The 17,525-nt window shown below is 42.2% G+C and overlaps 1 protein-coding gene across 1 annotated transcript in view; it reads left to right on the top strand.

Moving 5' to 3' along the window:
* Positions 1-2,931: 2,931 nt before the first annotated feature.
* The window catches only part of LOC139409150 (protein tyrosine kinase 7b), a 206,400-nt gene continuing 191,806 nt past the window's right edge, over positions 2,932-17,525 (top strand). Inside the window, exon 1 of the mRNA XM_071153919.1 lies at positions 2,932-3,508. Coding sequence (XP_071010020.1) covers positions 3,388-3,508 — 121 coding nt within the window. The 5' untranslated portion in view covers positions 2,932-3,387. The remainder of the gene's footprint in view (positions 3,509-17,525) is intronic.

Here is a 17,525-nt window from a genome sequence, read left to right as displayed (position 1 = left end):
ATCATTTTCTGTAATTTTCCAAGCTGTTTAAAGGCACATTCAACTTAGTGTATGTAAACTTCTGACCCACTGGCATTGTGATACAGTGAATTATAAGTGAAATAATCTGTCTGTAAACAATTTTTGGACAAATTACCTTTGTCATGTACAAAGTAGATGTCCTAACCGACATGCCAAAACTTTAGTTTGTTAACAAGAAATTTGTGAAGTGGTTGAAAACAAGTTTTAATGACTCCAACCTAGGTGTATGTAAACTTCCGACTTCAGCTGTATATATATTCGTATTCCGGGCTCTGACATTGCTTGTTCTGATACTTCTTAATGTCTTCATTTTTATTTGAGGGATTTGTGTGAATTGTTTTGTACTGTTAGGTATACTTCACTGTTTGAGATAGAAACATAAGCATTCAGCTGCACCTGCGATTACATCTGCAAAATATGTTACGCGTCCAATACGATTTGATTTGAGATGTTATAGCGGGTGCAGCGACATGCTTATTTTACTAGCTCCTAACATTACAGGAAAATGTTAGGTACACAAATAATAAAATAAATAAAGATTGACAAGAAATGTCTGGAAAAAAAATCCAATACCAACCCAAATAGCACTGTAACAGTAATCCGAATGCAATCCATACGTACCTACACCAGATGAATTTACACAAGATATCCTAGGCATGATATGTATAGCAGTAGATATATTTGAGTGAGCTATGTCAAGAATCCAGTATATAAATAAATATGCGGTGAGTATAAACAGTGGAACTAAAGTGCCATGTACAGTAGTAGAAATATTAGAATGAGCTATGTCGAGAAAACATTATATAAATAGACAGTACAAATCCCCATAGGAAAATGTATGGAATTGCAGGAATTTAGCTTCAAGGATAAGTAATATATATGTGAATGGTGTGTATAGACATTATGAACAGTATGTGAATAGAAAAGGTGAGTATAGCAGTATTTATAGCATGAGCCATGACCAGAACACACTATATACTGTATAAACTGTGTTAAATAGTGTGTAAACATTATTAAAGTGACCAATGTTGACTATATGTACATAGGGCATAGGGATCTAAGGTGCAGGGTAGAGTGCCGGGTGGTAGCCGGCTAGTGAAAGTGTCTGAGGTTCAGGGCAGGATACTGGGCAGAGACCAGCTAGTGGTGACTGTTAAACATTCTGATGGCCTGGAGATAAACAGATTCTATCAGTCTCTCAGTCCCAGCTTTGATGCACCTGTACTGTCTACGCCTCCTAGAAGGTAGCGGGGTGAACAGGCTGTGGCTCGGGTGGCTGGAGTCCTTGACGATGTTCTTGGCATTTCTGTGACACCGGTTGCAGTAGATATCCTGGAGGGCAGGCAGTGTGCCCCAGATGATGCAATGGGCTGTCCACACCACACTTTGGAGAGCCCTGTGGTCTCTGACGGTGCAGTTGACGTACCAAGCGGTGACACTGCCCGACAGGATGCTCTGTATAAATTTGTAAAGGGTTTAGCGGCCAAGACAAATTTCTTCAGCCTCCTGAGGTTGAAGAGGCGCTCTTGTGCCTTCTTCACCACACTGTCTGTGTGAAGGGACCATTTCAGGTCGTCAGTGATGTGTGCACCGATAAACTTGAGACTTTTGACCTTCTCCACAGCCGCCCCGTCTATTTGGGTGGGGGTGTTCTCTCTCTGCTGTCTCCTGTTGTCCACAATCAGCTCCTTCGTTTTGTTGACGTTGAGGGAGAGGTTATTTTCCTTTCACCACTCCGCCAAGGCATTCACCTCCTTCCTGTTAGGCTGTCTCGTTGTTGTTGGTAATCAGGCCTACCACTGTTGTGTCGTCAGCAAACTTGATGATTTGAGTTAGAGACGTGCATGGCCATGGAGTCATGGATGAACAGGAGGGGGCTGAGCATGCACCCCTGTGGGCCCCTGTGTTGAAGATCAGTTGTTGTCTATCTTCACCACTTGGGGTCGGCCTGTCAGGAAGTCCAGGACCCAGTTGCATAGGGAGGGTTTCAGACTGTAACTAGCCTCTCAAAGCACTTCATGATTACAGAAATAAGTGCTACGGGGAATAGACATTTAGTTCAGTTACCTTCGCTTTCTTGGATACAGGAATGATGGTAGACATCTTGAATCAAGTGGGGACAACAGACTGGGATAGTGAGAGAAGGCTGTAAACACTCCAGCCAGCTGGTCTGCACATGCTCTGAGGATGCCGCTTGGGATGCTGTCTGGGCCGGCAGCCTTGCTAGTCTTAACCCGCATACACGCCTTACTCACATTGGCCACAGAGATCAGGAGCACATAGTCCTCGTGAGTGCTGGGGACCCATGTCGGCAGCTCATGTTGTTATCCTCAAAGCAGGCGAAGAAGGTGTTTAGCTAGAAGCGAGGTGTTGGTGTAGGGATGTGGCTGGCTTTTCCTTTATTCACAAGGTCTATTCATGAGATGAATGCCAATCAAGAAGATTATATTCTTGTGCCTTTCCTAACTTGTAGGCTAGTAATGAAAGTGTTACTACAGAAGTGTCCAAGAGTGGACAGACTCTCAGTGTAAACTTGACTCTTTGATCGCCAAAGTCCAGGATGCATAAAGGTAACAAGGTAACAAGCATTTCACTACACACTCAATAACATCTGCTAAACATGTGTATGTGACCAATACATTTGATTTGTGTTGAATTGCGCCTGGCTGAGAAATCAAAATAATTTATGCTAGGCTATACAAACTGTACATTTAGGAAATGACCCATTATTTTAGGTTATTTTGAATAATTTGCAGTGGAGTTATAGTATTTCCATAACAATTAAGTTATTTAATACACGTTGAACAAATCTCTCCTGACTACTTTCAACCAGAGGGAAGCAGCATTGTATTCTTTATCCCTAGCATGCGATTACCAGCCTAGGTACCGGAAGCGACGGCAATGGGAGTGAGTAAGAGTGCGCGTTGTAGGAGAAAAAGACGAGTTCCAGGCACCGATGATCGAGACTCATGTGGGTTCAGGACTGAACAGGTCTTTTGATCGGATTTCTAGGTGGACGGAACATAAGAGAGAGGTGGAGTACGAAATCAACTAAAATATTGTGCAAATACTAGATTAATAGTCCCAATCTACATTTCTATTACAGACTACAAGAAGAACATGGGATATATGGCAAACTTGTTTTCCAAATTTATCTAACTATTCAGTCATATCTAAACAGTGCTCTTTTACGTGGTTGTCTTCCCTCTTGGTGTTCCCGGAGAGGTGGCTGAAGTAGGTTGTCATACCTTCCATACCTTCTGCTCGACCTGCATAGGTTGTGCTCTTTTTGCGCAGACGTTGACGTGCGGAGTTCCCTGTTTTCCTTTTGTCGCTACAGTCTCTAGTACCAAGTAGCTGACAATCATGGAACTATCTACGAAGAATGCCCGACAACGGCGAGAAGGCAATACAAACTCTAAGGTTACCAACACCAGAAAGCCACTGGTGGCTACTTTCCTCTCAATTGGCATTATTTGCATGAAAGGTAAGCTATAAACTCGCAAGGCATTCACTGTCTGTCACACGAACCGCCTATTAGCTTAGAAAGTATTGTCCGAGCTAAGGAATTCAAGCGCGGGATTTCTATACATTATTTGCCATTTTTTGTCAATTGTATTTAACCTTTTATTTAACTAGGCAAGTCAGTTAAGAACACATTCTTATTTACAATGATGGCCTACCCCGGCCAAACTCGGAAGACGCTGGGCCAATTGTGCGCCGCCCTATGGGACTCCCAATCATGTCCGGATGTGATACAGTCTATCTAGATCAAGTTTGACATTAGCTTCTTCATCGGGGTTTCGGTAGATAACTGCCCAAGGTTGGCTGCCTGTGAACTACAATCCGACGCTGTGTTTTAATGTTTAGAAATGTTAATAAACATGCTGATATGCCCCTTCTCTTAGCCTGAAATAATCTTAACAATAAAAAGATACTGTAGCAGACATAGCCCTGGGAAGTAGGGGTGCTTCAGCACACCCATAAGAAGGGAAACATTTATATATATATATAAAACAAATAAAATAATATATATATTACAAAAGTAGTGCACCAGCCCTTACAAGTATTAGGGACAGATATAGACATCTGTAGGGTGGCATTTTTTTCCCACCTCATCTCTGCTTTGGCAAAAAAAGTAGTTGTATAATTACTCGATAATGCCCGAGAAGCCGGTATTTGGAGGATATATTGTCACCGGTGTTGTTCGTCTCGGGCCTGCAAACCGTGCCAATATATCCTCCAAACACCGGCTTCGAGGGCATTACCACTTTAAACAACGGGTTACCATCATATTACAATAATGATTTACATATTTCCATTAAAAAAACTTTTTTTAAATGAATTTATTCATACTATTTCATTCTTGCACAAGATATAGCTCCTGTATCTATGGACGGGACCCAGTCATTTGTTCCATATTTTCCACTTACAGTCGAGTCAAACAGTTCAGCCAGAATAACAACAAAGTAGCTGTATTTGTGTTTGTTTAAGCTGTTTTCTAGTGACATTTATTTGGATACATCCATAATAATGAGCTAATGATGCGCAATTTCGCCTGGCATAAAACATGTTCTTTCTTGTCAGGACACTGTTGTTCAGAGGAGCTAGCCAACAACACACCTACCACAATCACTTCAAACTGAAGTTGGAAAGACATCAAACTAGCTGCATTTTGTTTTGTTTTACCTGTTTTCTATTGTCCTTGTATATATCCATAACAATGATGCCAGATAATTCACGATTTCGACTGGCTGCCTTGCCTGCCTGTCTGTCTCCTCCCGACTCCAGGGATGTTCATTACTATGGGGCAGCTGGAGATCGAATTTCAATTTTGAAACAATGTTGCAAATGTCGGAGAGACAGTCAGCAAGGTTTATACAAATCTCCGCTGTTGAAAATCAAATGCTAGTCTAAAAGAAATGGGAGATGATGCTTTTTAAAGTCGAGATCAAGTTTATAAATTGCCTGGCTGGGCTGATGAGACAGTGGATTGCGCAGTGAGATGGAACAGAGTAAATAGGCTTTTCAACGTCATAGCTTTAGTCGGTGGTTAACTTGTGGAATAGACACCGGCTGGAATGCGGTTTTAACCAATCAGCATCCAAGATGAGACCAACCGTAGTGAACTTAAGAACTTAAGTCTTGCAGGATTCAATAATTGGGATTGTAAGAGTTGTTGCCCTGTCCCTTTCTCTGCAATTGTCATTCTAATGTAATGTTTTTGCTTCTACATCCCTCCCCACATCGGCCCAAAAAATCGCAGCCCCCCCCCCACCCCAAAACTACTTCCCGTGATTATGGTAGCAGATTTTGCACAGATCCTTATGCTGTGTGTTCCTTCAGTTGACAAACTATACTTCCTCCCCAGTTACGCTTACACACAGGTTTTCGGAGCACGCTAAATAGATAATAATTGGCATCTCAGACAGAAGACAATCTACCGTAAACAAGCGCTGTAACATACAAGCACTGTAACGTGGAGATATGACCATGTGGGACTCTAACCCTGTAAATGTGTAGTAATTAAACTTTTTGTAAAAAAAACAAACATTTAGAGCAGCAAATGTTTAAACCAAACCCTTAACAAAAGTACCCCGGGAAGAATATAACTTTGTCAATTGCATCTATAAATGGGTTAGTTCGACAAATCCATAATAATATACTTCTGGTTCCATACATTGTGCTCCATGATCAAGGCATGACAGTCAACCGATATTTGTTCGGAACTTTGTCACCCGTTTCTTTACATTTACCTACATCCGGCTGTCATGTTGCAGTATGTAAAAGTACGCTACCATTTCTATCTGAAGAAAATAAAGTTGAAATGTTGAGGTTCACACTCAACTTTAAAAGGCTCACACCGGGCATATGCAACATTGTAACATAGCCTACCTAAAGATTGGAAGTAGTTTACCTGCTGAGAAGAATGTAACATAGCTTTATTTGCAACACATATCTCATCTAATACTATGGTGGCATTGCACCTTAGAGCTTAGTACTATTTTATTGCTCTTGTAAACTGTATACTCTTGATGGTATAGGCCTAACCTTATTGTAAATGGAAAAGATGGGGTTACAAAATTATATTGTGTTTGTATCCCATACTGGAAAAGACGTTGTTCTCCTCCATGTTGGAATGCATGCACTGTGCATGATGCACTACATTCCTCAAATACACAGACAAGATTGGCTTTCATATTGGCTTATTAGCATATTCATTCAGATAGTTGCTATTTTTGCAGGTCTGTCTTCTTGGCCAACTTGCCATGCTTTTCTTAGCTCCAGCCATATGTATGCTATGGAGTACAGCTTTGGGGGGTCGGTGCCAATGAAACAAAGTACAAAGAAAACAAGAGGGATAGAAAAAAGATCAGAATCCTCCCAACCAGTTGATAAAGACTTGAGAGTTCATAACCTCTGCAGGGTGTTACAAAGCCAAGAAAAAGCCATGGATCCTTCCTAGTTTTATGAAAGGAATGTTCTTATCCTGCCCATTAACTCTTAACTCTCATGTCATATTTAGGGTATGTTTTGATCTCTGCCTATCAAATGAGCTGCAATGAAATGTAGTTGGCTGCATCATGTGTATTCCTTCCAGGTGTATGTGTTCCTTTAGAGGAATTCACTCTGCTGAAGTTGAGAGCAGGATCGCCCCTCTTTCTCCACTCCACTCTCTGCACTAGGCCTCTGAAGGGAATGGCTGTCTGTTCTGTTAGGGAGATGAATAGACCAGAGCTAGGTACACTCACAGCCAGATCACATTCTAACACGCTTCAGTAATGTCCCTCATGCACATGATCAAGGAGGTAGGGTAGAGTTGTCAAACTTTCTTTTGTTGCTTTCTTTTGACCTCCCTTTGTGGAGGGATTTTTCTAAAATCACACAATTCAAAAAAAAATATTGGGCACATGGGAGGGTAGTGCATTTCCCCCCTGTTTTACAGTCCCCATTTTGCAGTTTTTACTATGTAATTTATTCTATATTGCCAAATGTTCTCATCTCCTTGCATGCGCCTCTCCTATCAAGGTGTTTTGGTACTTCCCTTATGCACTACGCTTTTCTTTTTCGCTTACTATACAGTCACCTCTATCCTGTCCTCTATCCATAGCGACAATAGTGGTAGGTGGATTGTTTGTCCAGATCTTAACTAACAATCATACCACACATAAAATCAGTCAATCTGCACCAATTTTCTGTATAAATCCACAAGAACATAAAGGAATAGCGGAGAGGCCAGGTGCCTCATTGCGCATGAATGTCAAGACAGCCAAGACATGAGACACGCAGCTCAAAAAGCTCTTGTTTAGGCCATACAAATGTAATTGACTCGAACCCAGAATCTCTAGTGTCACCCAGCTAGACCACTGCGCCACTCGGGAGGCTCTCAATTGAAACTGTTGTTAGAAAGTACAACTTGTTGGAAGATAATTTGAAATTGACAAGTTGAAACAGCCTATAGATAATTAGCAGGCAGCGGGTGTTAACTGTTGTGTTGCGTAACAATCACTTTTTGGGACAGTTGGTGCAGTTTGACGTCACGTGCATAAAACAACTCACGCTGGGGCAACCGTTAGATATATTTGGAATTCGCATGTGAAAAGGTTAAATAGATAAAAAATGATGCACAAAATAATTTAGGCAACAGGGATCTTGATCCAGGAGGGGATTGAATGTCTCTGATGTATCTTAACATCAAGCCACTTAGCCAGCAGGTTAGCAAACCATATGCATAGCTGGAGCCATGAGCTGGATATAATTTATTTTACACATCTTAGATGGTATAAATGGTATATCACCCAAGCCTACTGGTCCCTGTGACTGTCAATCCAAAACCATTATACTGTCATAATCCTTGCTATATGAGCCATGATACAATTCCTACCAAGTGGGCACAATGCAGAGGGTGTTTGCCTTTCATGCCAGTGACGCGGATTCACTTCCTTGTCCTGCCGTTTAGGAATAGTAGGAATAAACAAAAGGTTGAAATTTCTTGGTGAGTTTGCTAGGTTTTGTACACGGGTTGTTTTGTATTATTTCAAGGGGTACAACATTTTTTGTAAAATAATTAGTATGATTCATTTTTTTTTTGTTGCTGGCTCACCTCACAAAATCAAAAAAAATCTGTTATACAGTTAATCCAATCTGTATGGCCTTGTGGACAATACTATTATTCTACCTAGACTAGCCTACAACACCATAATGCAATGAATATTGCATTATTGTTTTCAAGTGAGTACAATTGGAAACTGTATTCAAATGTAATTTGAATAATGTCAAAAAGCCCTGTTATTTGAATGTTTCATTTCATCCATTCCATTTGAATCAGTTGTGGGTCTACTCTCAACATATTATAAGATTTAAAAAGGTCCAATAGGACAGTCTGGCTCAGGGTTTCCATTAACCGGTAAAAATGTTTTTAAGCAGATAAATAAAAATGTTGCTGGCTAAATTCACTCTGAGGAAAAACAACAGTTGACACGCTATCAGTGTGTCACCCAACACTTTACAATGTGAGCTGGAGGCAGTATGCATTTTGAAAACATACTTAATTGTGTGAAACCTGAATGTTTTACTTTCACATTATGAGGCATGCCTTACAGTGTTCGTACGGTTATGAACATCCTGGAAAAGTCATGACATTTTAAAATAGTGTTTTCCAAGCCTGGAAAAGTTTTGGAAAAATCATGGAAATGTATTTAATCATTTCTGTGAATGTAATTTATTTAGGCACAGTTCTTTAAATATTTGATCAATCAAATAAAAGTAAACTTATTAGCCAGTATCAGAATGATACTAGGGAGTCTGTGTTTGTGTGCATCACCTGCATAGTGTGAGACAAGTGGGCCGTTGCACAAGTGGAGAGACAGAAAGGACATTACAGCAGCAGGTAGGCCTATCCAATAAAATATGATAGAGAACAAATGAACTAGGTAGCCAATTAAAAACACGTTTTGTACCCTCTAGTTACACGTATTAATGTTTTCGTCATGTTCCAAAAAACCTTTCACCAACACTCGCGAATAAGGCCATACAATTAAAAAAAAAAAAACTACTCATATGGTTCTTTTAAGCAATTATTTTTGACTAAATGATCGATTCACTTCACCATTGTATTAGTTGGGATTCGGTAAATCAAAATAATAATTTGTGAATTGTGAACACATTTTGGGGAAAAAAAAGATTATTTTGGATTATGTGGCTTCAAAACTTGTTTTGTTGATACTTCTAGTTGATATGGGCATCCAATGTATGGGACATTTGCAACTCAATTATATGAGTCAGCCTGCAAAGTAAACACTTCTAAAGTAGCTAAGATAAATATGACTAAACTAGAAAAGGTACATTTCCAGAAAATGTGTCAAATCAAATACAACTTTATTGGTCACATGCTCCTAATACAACAGGTGTAGACTTTACAGTGAAATGCTTACTTAAGAGCCCATTCCTAACAGTGCAGAGTTAAACAGTAACTTTACTAAATAAAAAAGGAAATAGTAACTCAATAAAAACAGTACCAGTACTGAGTCAATGTGCAGGGGTACGAGGATTTGAGGTAGTACAGTATGTACATGTGGGTAGGGGTAACAGTTACTAGGCATCATAGTGCTAAAGGCGTCACTACAGTCCCGGGTTCAATCCCGGGCTATGCAGCCGGCTGCGACTGCGAGACACGAGGTTGCGCACAATTGGCCCAGCGTCGTCTGGGGAAAGGAAGAGTTTGGCCAGCTGGGATGTCCTTGTCCCATCGTGCTCCAGCGACTGCTTGTGACGGGACGGGCGCATGCACGCTGACATGGTCGGCAGTTGTACGGCGTTTCCTCCGACACATGGCAGGGTCGTGTTTCGGCGGACGCATGGCTCTCGAACTTCGCCTCTCCAGAGTCTGTATGGGAGTTGCAGCGATGGCACAAGACTGTAACTACCAATTGGATATCACAAAATTGTGGCAAAAAGGAGATAAAAAGTATCACAAAAAAAACAAGTGACTAGGCACATGCCTTTTGGTCCCAGATTTAGAGTGAGGTCTGGGTAGCCCTTTTGATTAGCTGTTCAGGAGTCTTATGGCTTTGAGATAGAAGCTGTTAAGAAGCCTTTTGGACCTAGACCTGGCGCTCCGGTACCGCTTGCCGTGCGGTAGCAGAGAGAACAGTCTATGACTCGGGTGGCTGGAGTGAGTCTTTGACAATTTTTAGGGCCTTCCTCTGACACCGCCTGGTATAGAAGTCCTGGATGGCAGGAAGCTTGGCTACGATCACTACGATCTGTAGTGCCTTGCGGTCGGAGGCCGAGCAGTTGCCATACCAGGCAGTGATGCAGCCAGTCAGAAAGCACTCGATGGTACAGCTGTAGAACCTTTTGAGGATCTGTGGACCCAAGCCAAATCTTTTCAGTCTCCTGAGGGGAATAGGCTTTGTCATGCCCTCTTCATGACTGTCTTGGTGTGTTTGAATCATGATAGTTTGTTGGTGATGTAGACACCAAGGAACTTGAAGTTCCACTGCAGCCCCGTCGATGAGAATGGGGCTTGCTCCGTCCTCTTTTTCCTGTAGTCCACAATCATCTCCTTTGTCTTGATCACGTTGAGGGAGAGGTTGTTGTCTTGGCACCACACGGCCAGGTCTCTGACCTCCCTTCTTCCTATAGGCTCTCATCGTTTTCAGTGATCAGTCCTACAACTGTTGTGTCATCGGCAAACTTCATGATGGTGTTGGAGTTGTGCCTAGCCATGCAGTCATGAGTGAACAGGGTGTACAGGAGGTGACTGAGCATGCACGCCTGAGGGGCCCCCGTGTTGAGGATCAGCGTGGCGGATGTGTTGTTCCCTACCCTTACCACCTGGGGGCGGCCCGTCAGGAAGTCCAGGATCCATTTTCAGAGGGAGGTGAGCTTTGAGGGCACTATGGGTGCTGAACGCTGAGCTGTAGTCAATGAATAGCCTACTCACATAGATGTTCCTTTTGTCCAGGTGTGAAGGGGCAGTGGAGTGCAATAGAGATTGCATCATCTGTGGATCTGTTGGGGCAGAATGCAAATTGGAGTGGGTCTAGGGTTTCTGGGATAATGGTGTTGATGTGAGCCATGTTTAGCCTTTCAATGCACTTCATGGCTACAGATGTGAGTGCTACGGGTCGGTAGTCATTTAGGCAGGTTATCTTAGTGTTCTTTGGCACAGGGACTATGGTGTTCTGCTTGAAACAGGTTGGTATTACAGACTCAGTCAGACTGGTTGAAAATGTCAGTGAAGACACCTGTCAGTTGGTCAGCGCATGCTCGGAGTACACGTCCTGGTAATCTGTCTGGCCCTGCGGCCTTGTGAATGTTGACCTGTTCAAAGGTCTTACTCGCATTGGCTACGGAGAGCGTGATCACACAGTGTGTCAAGAAGCAGTGCGGCTTGGCAGCTGATGCTCTCATGCATGTTTCAGTGTTACTTGCCATGAAGCGAGCATAGAAATAATTTAGCTCGTCCGGTAGGTTTGTGTCACTGGGCAGCTCGTGGCTGTGCTTCCCTTTGTAGTCTGAAATAGTTTGCAAGCCCTGCCACATCTGGCATCGGAGCCGGTGTAGTACAATTCAATCTTAGTCCTGTATTGATGCTTTGCCTGTATGATGGTTCGTTGGAGGGTATAGCGGGATTTCTTATAAGCTTCCAGGTTAGAGTCCCGCTCCTTGAAAGCGGCAGCTCTACCCTTTAGCTCAGTGCGGATGTTGCCTGTAATCAATGGCTTCTGGTTGGGGTATGGTACGGTCACTGTTGATGAAGCAAATGACAGATGTGGTGTACTCCTAAATGCCATCTGAAGAATCCCGGAACATATTCCAGTCTGTGCTAGCAAGACAGTCCTGTAGCTTAGCATCTGCGTCATCTGACCACTTTCTTATTGACCGAGTCACTGGTGCTTCCTGCTTTAGTTTTTGCTTGTAAGCAGGAATCAGGAGGATAGAATTTTGATCAGATTTGCCAAATGGGGGGTGAGGGAGAGCTTTGTGCGCGTCTCTGTGTGTGGAGTAAAGGTGGTCTCAAGTTTTTTTCCCTCTGATTGCACGCTTAACCTGCTGGTAGAGATTAGGTAGAACGGATTTGAGTTTCCCTGCATTAAAGTCCTCGGCCAATAGAAGCGGCACCAATGGATGAGAGTTTTCCTGTTTGCTAATGGCCGTATACAGCTCATTGAGTGTGGTCTTAGTGCCTGCATCGGTCTGCGGTGCTATGTAGACAGCTACGAAAAATGTTGATATAAACTCTCTTGGTAAATAGTGTGGTCTACAGCTTATCATGAGATACTCTACCTCAGGTGAGCAAAACCTTGAGACTTCCTTAGATTTCGTGCACCAGCTGTTGTTTACAAATATACATAGGCCGCCACCCCTTGTCTTACCAGAGGCCGCTGTTCTTTCCGCCCCAAAAAAGCTTAAAACCCGCCAGCTGTATGTTAATCATGTCGTTGTTCAGCCACGACTCGGCGAAACATAAGATATTACTGTTTGTAATGTCCTGTTGGTAGGATATACGTGCTCGTAGTTCGTCTATTTTATTATCGATTGATTGTACGTTGGCTAATAGGACCGATGGTAAAGGTAGATTACCCTCTTGGCGACGGATCCTTACAAGGCACCCGGACCGTCGTCCATGATATCTCCATCTTCTCCTCCTGCAAATGATGAGATGATGAGGGCCCTGTCGGGCGTCCAAAGTTTCCTCCAGTTTCGGTCATAAGACATGGTGGAAGAAATATTATGTACAAAATAAGTTGCAAAAAACATACACAATAACACAATTGGTTACGGGATCGTGAAACGACAGCCATCTCCTTCGGCGCCATTATCATTAATATTGCTACTTTTTATTTTAATACCTGCAGTCAACTTGTGCAATACATTAGGAGATAAAGCAGATTGCATTCTTAATTTCACCAGTCACATTATTTTTACATTATGAAGCTTACCGTAGTTCCCGTGAACAGTTGAGGCAGTCACGTGTTGGTTTGTAAATAGCTCAACAGTATAATGCAGGAGCTGGTGAGTTTATAGTGTTCTATATCTATCGGCGAGACTCTGTTGTGCGGCACACATAAGGGGATGAAGTTGCACTTGTATGCAATTCACTACTAAACGCCATCACATTTCCCATCAGATATCTTATAATGGCTTTCAGCCAGAAGTTGAAAAGCTCTGGATGAGTTATCTGTTTTTTTTCCTCCTCTGTTCTCCCCTACGCTCTGTGTACACATTCTGATCTTACTTCTGAAAAGCAGACATCACAACTTTGTTCATTTGCACAATTTCTCTCATTCACTTTCGCTTGTAAATATTCACACTTACTGAAAATGAACATTGGTAGCTACTAGCTATGCTTGTATAATTTTATGAGCTGGATTTGCCTGTCTTTGCAATTAGTTATGTTTCTTTTCACTAGTTAGTATTTAGCTAACAGCGTCCCTGTGATTTCGCTATTAGTTTGTGCTAATTTTGTTAGCATTCTGCTCATAGAGGACCAATGAGCTGTTCTTGCGTTTTCAGCGCCCCCTTGTGTGTTATGTTGGTAATATCATAAATCCCGGGATTAGAGAAGGACTGTATGACGAAATGCAAATCTGGATACCCCCCAAGCCTATCAACGACAGGAGATGGTACATCGGATCAGAGAGCAGCTTCCCAGTGTCGATACCACATTGCACTTACTTTTTTATATGTACATAGAGAAGCCGCCAATAGTTGGTCATGGATATTTGTTTAAAAGTCATGGAGAAGTCATGGAATTCCAACTGCCCAAATTTTTAAGAACCCTGGTCTTACCTTGCTTGAAAATCCGACCGTAGAAAGGTGGAGGCAATTATTTTATAAAGACTAAATAGGCGGTGCGTGAGTTTCAAGTTTGGAGAAGCATAAAATGTATCCTACCATTGCTAGTGACCTGCGTGCCAGTTATCATATTCATATCGTGGAACAGTTTCATTTCAATAATGACATATATGTTTCTAAAAATCATTATCACGTGGTTAATCATAAAAATCTGAATTAAAATTATAAAAATGTCAAAGTTAAAATTCAACTAATGTGAGAGCACCAGCCTCTGTCATATAGGCACATTGATTCACCGTGATCATTAGCGGCTAACTAGCCTGAATGAGCACATGGAACTCAGAGAAGGCAAATGCAGCCGTTGGCCACTTCCATTTTCAACTAATTAAAATACATAAAATAAAAACAGTAGAACATATACTAATGAAATTCTGGTTCTTTCAATCACATTTATGTCTCTTCTCAGCCTTTCTGCCTTCCTTTCTATCTGTCTTGACTTGAGCTATTGCTAGTGAAGTGCAACATTCTATCAAATCAATCACTGGATCCCGCATGAAGCGGTCTCTAGTGATCTTTCAACATCATATCAACTAGCCTATTCAGGGCCCTCAGTTTCCAGTGCCAGTGATCACGCTCAGGACTGGATATATGTGTAACTATGTGCGCTGAGAGTCGGGAAGCAAGTTCAGGGAGTGAGTGTTTTAATAAATAAACACAACATAATACAAAAATAAGAAACACGACCAACGCGCAGACATGTCACAGGAACAGAAACAACGCATGGGGAAGGAACTAAAGGGAGTGACATATATAGGGAAGGTAATCAGGGAGGTGATGGAGTCCAGGTGAGTCTGATGATGCGCAGGTGCGCGTAACGATGGTGACAGGTGTGCGCCATAACGAGCAGCCTGGAGAGCTAGGAGCCGGAGAGGGAGCACACGTGACAATATGGGATCGTTAGATTATTATATTTTGCTCTTTCACACCAAGGCTTTGTGATTATCGAGGGGGAGGTTGTTGGACTTTTTTTTCCCAAATAGGCCTACTGTGAAAAAAAACCGGACTTCGTTGACTTACAGTGTGAGGTGAATAAAAAATGACAGAGAAGCTCAGCTTATTGGTGGTGGACATGGTGTCTAAGACAATCAGATATCAAACGTCCTGAAATGGGCACTTTCCTACATTTGCGCACAGCAGGCCAGGTAGCCCTTCTACGCATGTTCAGGCACGCGCGCCCCCGAAACTTTAACAAGGTCAGACAAACCAGACCCATGCTCATTGCTCACATAGAGCACTCCAAATAAAAACAATGAAAATATTGACAACTCGATGGTTATTAAATAAATCAAAGCTGGTTTCTCATAAGTGTAGCTGGCTGTGAACTCTGCAAACAATGTTTCCACTCCGAGAAGGGTAAATGACTCTAGGCCTAGTTAGTATTACAATGCATCTTTAGATTCACCTTCTAAGTTTCTAAAGGTGATTTTCATTTCTATCATACAGTGCATTCGGAAAGTATCCAGACACCTTTACTTTTTGTTACGTTATAGCCTTTTCTAAAATGGATTAAATAGTTTTTTCCCCTCATTATCCTACACACATTACCCCCATAGTGACAAAGCATAAACAGGTTTTTAGAAATTTCAGCAAATGTATAAAAAAAAAACGTGAAATTTCACATTTACATTAGTATTCAGACCCTTTACTCAGTACTTTGATAAAACATGATTATTGCCTCGAGTCTTCTTGGGTATGAAGCTACAAGCTTGGCACACCTGTATTTGGGGAGTTTCTCCTATTCTTCTCTGCAGATCCTCTCAACTCTGTCAGGTTGGATGAAGAGCTTCACTGCACAGTTATTTTCAGGTCTATCCAGAGATGGTTCCATCGGTTTCAAGTCCGGGCTCTAGCTGATCCATTCAGCGGCATTCAGAGACTTGTCCCAAAGCCACTCCTGTGTTGTCTTGGCTGTGTGCTTAGGGTTGTTGTCCTTTTAGAAGGTGAACCTTCACCCCAGTCTGAGGTCCTGATTGCTTTGGAGTAGGTTTTCATCAAGGATCTCTCTGGACTTTGCTCTGTTCATCTTTCCCTCGATCCTGACTAGTCTCCCAGTCCCTATCGCTGAAAAACATCCCCACAGCATGATGCTACCACCAACATGCTTCACCGTAGGGATGGTGCCAGGTTTCCTCCAGACGTGACGCTTGGCATTGAGACCACAGTTCAATATTGGTTTCATAAGACCAGAGAATCTTGTTTCTCATGGTCTGAGAGTCCTTTAGGTGCCTTTTGGCAAACTCCAAGCGGGCTGTCATGCCTTTTAATGAGGAGTGAATTCCATCTGTCCAGTCTACCATAAAGTCCTGATTGGTGGAGTGCTGCAGAGATTGTTGTCCTTCTGAAGGTTCTCCCATCTCCACAGAGGAACTCTGGAGCTCTGTCAGAGTGACCATCCGGTTCTTGGTCACCTCCCTGACAAAGGCCCTTCTCCCCCGATTGCTCCTTCTGGCTGGGCGGCCAGCTCTAGGAAGAGTCTTGGTGGTTTTTTACCATTCCCCAGATCTGTGCCGCGACACAATCCTGTCTCGAAGCTCTACAGACAATTCCTTCGACTTCATGACTTGGTTTTTGCTCTGACATGCACTGTCAACTGTGGGACATTATATAGACAGGTGTGTGCCTTTCCAAATCATGTCCAATCAATTGAATTTACCACAGGTGGACTCCAATCAAGGTGTAGAAACCTCTCAAGGATGATCAATGGGAACAGGATGCACCTGAGCTTAATGTTGAGTCTCATAGTAAAGGTTCTGAATACTTATGTAAATAAGGTATTTCTGCTATTTATTTGTAATACATGTGCTAAAGTTTCTAAAAACCTGTTTTCGCTTTGTCATTGAGGGGTATTGTGTGTAGATGGATGAGGAAAATGTTTTATTTAACCCATTTTAGAATAAGGCTGTAACGTTACAAGATGTGGAAAAAGTCTGAATTCTTTCCCAAATGCACTGCTTGCATCAGGTGCACTGTTTAGAATAGTGTTTCAAGTCCGGGCTCCTGCCAATTGCATTTTGGCAAATGTTTGAAAATGTACGTTTTGTTGGCTCCCTCATTACAGGAGTTGCATGTTTGGTTAAGATGAATTACCATAATATAAATGTGATTTCTGTCATTCTGAAAGCCGTGGGTGGATGCCCAAATGGGTTACACACTCAATGCATCTGTGTCCGGTAAATTTCTCAAATGGACGGTAAGTTTAAAATCTTCCCGGTCACGTTGTCAGGTGACATATTTTCTTAACTGAAACCGTGGCCTGGCTGTATTTCTGTACTTCTGATACTGATGCCCTGTCTGTTGCCGTTCTGTGGCCACAAAGACCTATGCTCCCAGCAGGTCCAGTTATTCAGGAAAGCTTAACGCTTGTTCTGCCTCCTTTCCGTTCCGAGCGGCTACTACTCGACCTCGAACGTAAGGCTTCAATATAGCCTAAATATTTGTCATTTCATTTTTACACTTGTATTACCTTTTTATGTGCGGCATAAACACAACCAGTTATAATGTTTTAATCTGATTACGCTACTTCAAAAGTCTCCTGTAGGCTACCTGTGCACGTTCTTCCACTCCACTCTAATAAAATCCCAGCATCCAAACGGCATACCTGCCATTTGATGAATGGAGAGAGACATCTGTTACAAAAC

The sequence above is a fragment of the Oncorhynchus clarkii genome, chromosome 1 (assembly GCF_045791955.1).
Source record: "Oncorhynchus clarkii lewisi isolate Uvic-CL-2024 chromosome 1, UVic_Ocla_1.0, whole genome shotgun sequence".
Lineage (NCBI taxonomy): Eukaryota > Metazoa > Chordata > Actinopteri > Salmoniformes > Salmonidae > Oncorhynchus > Oncorhynchus clarkii.
The sequence above is the reverse complement of the archived record's forward strand: the minus strand, read 5'-3'. Positions and strand labels throughout refer to the sequence as shown.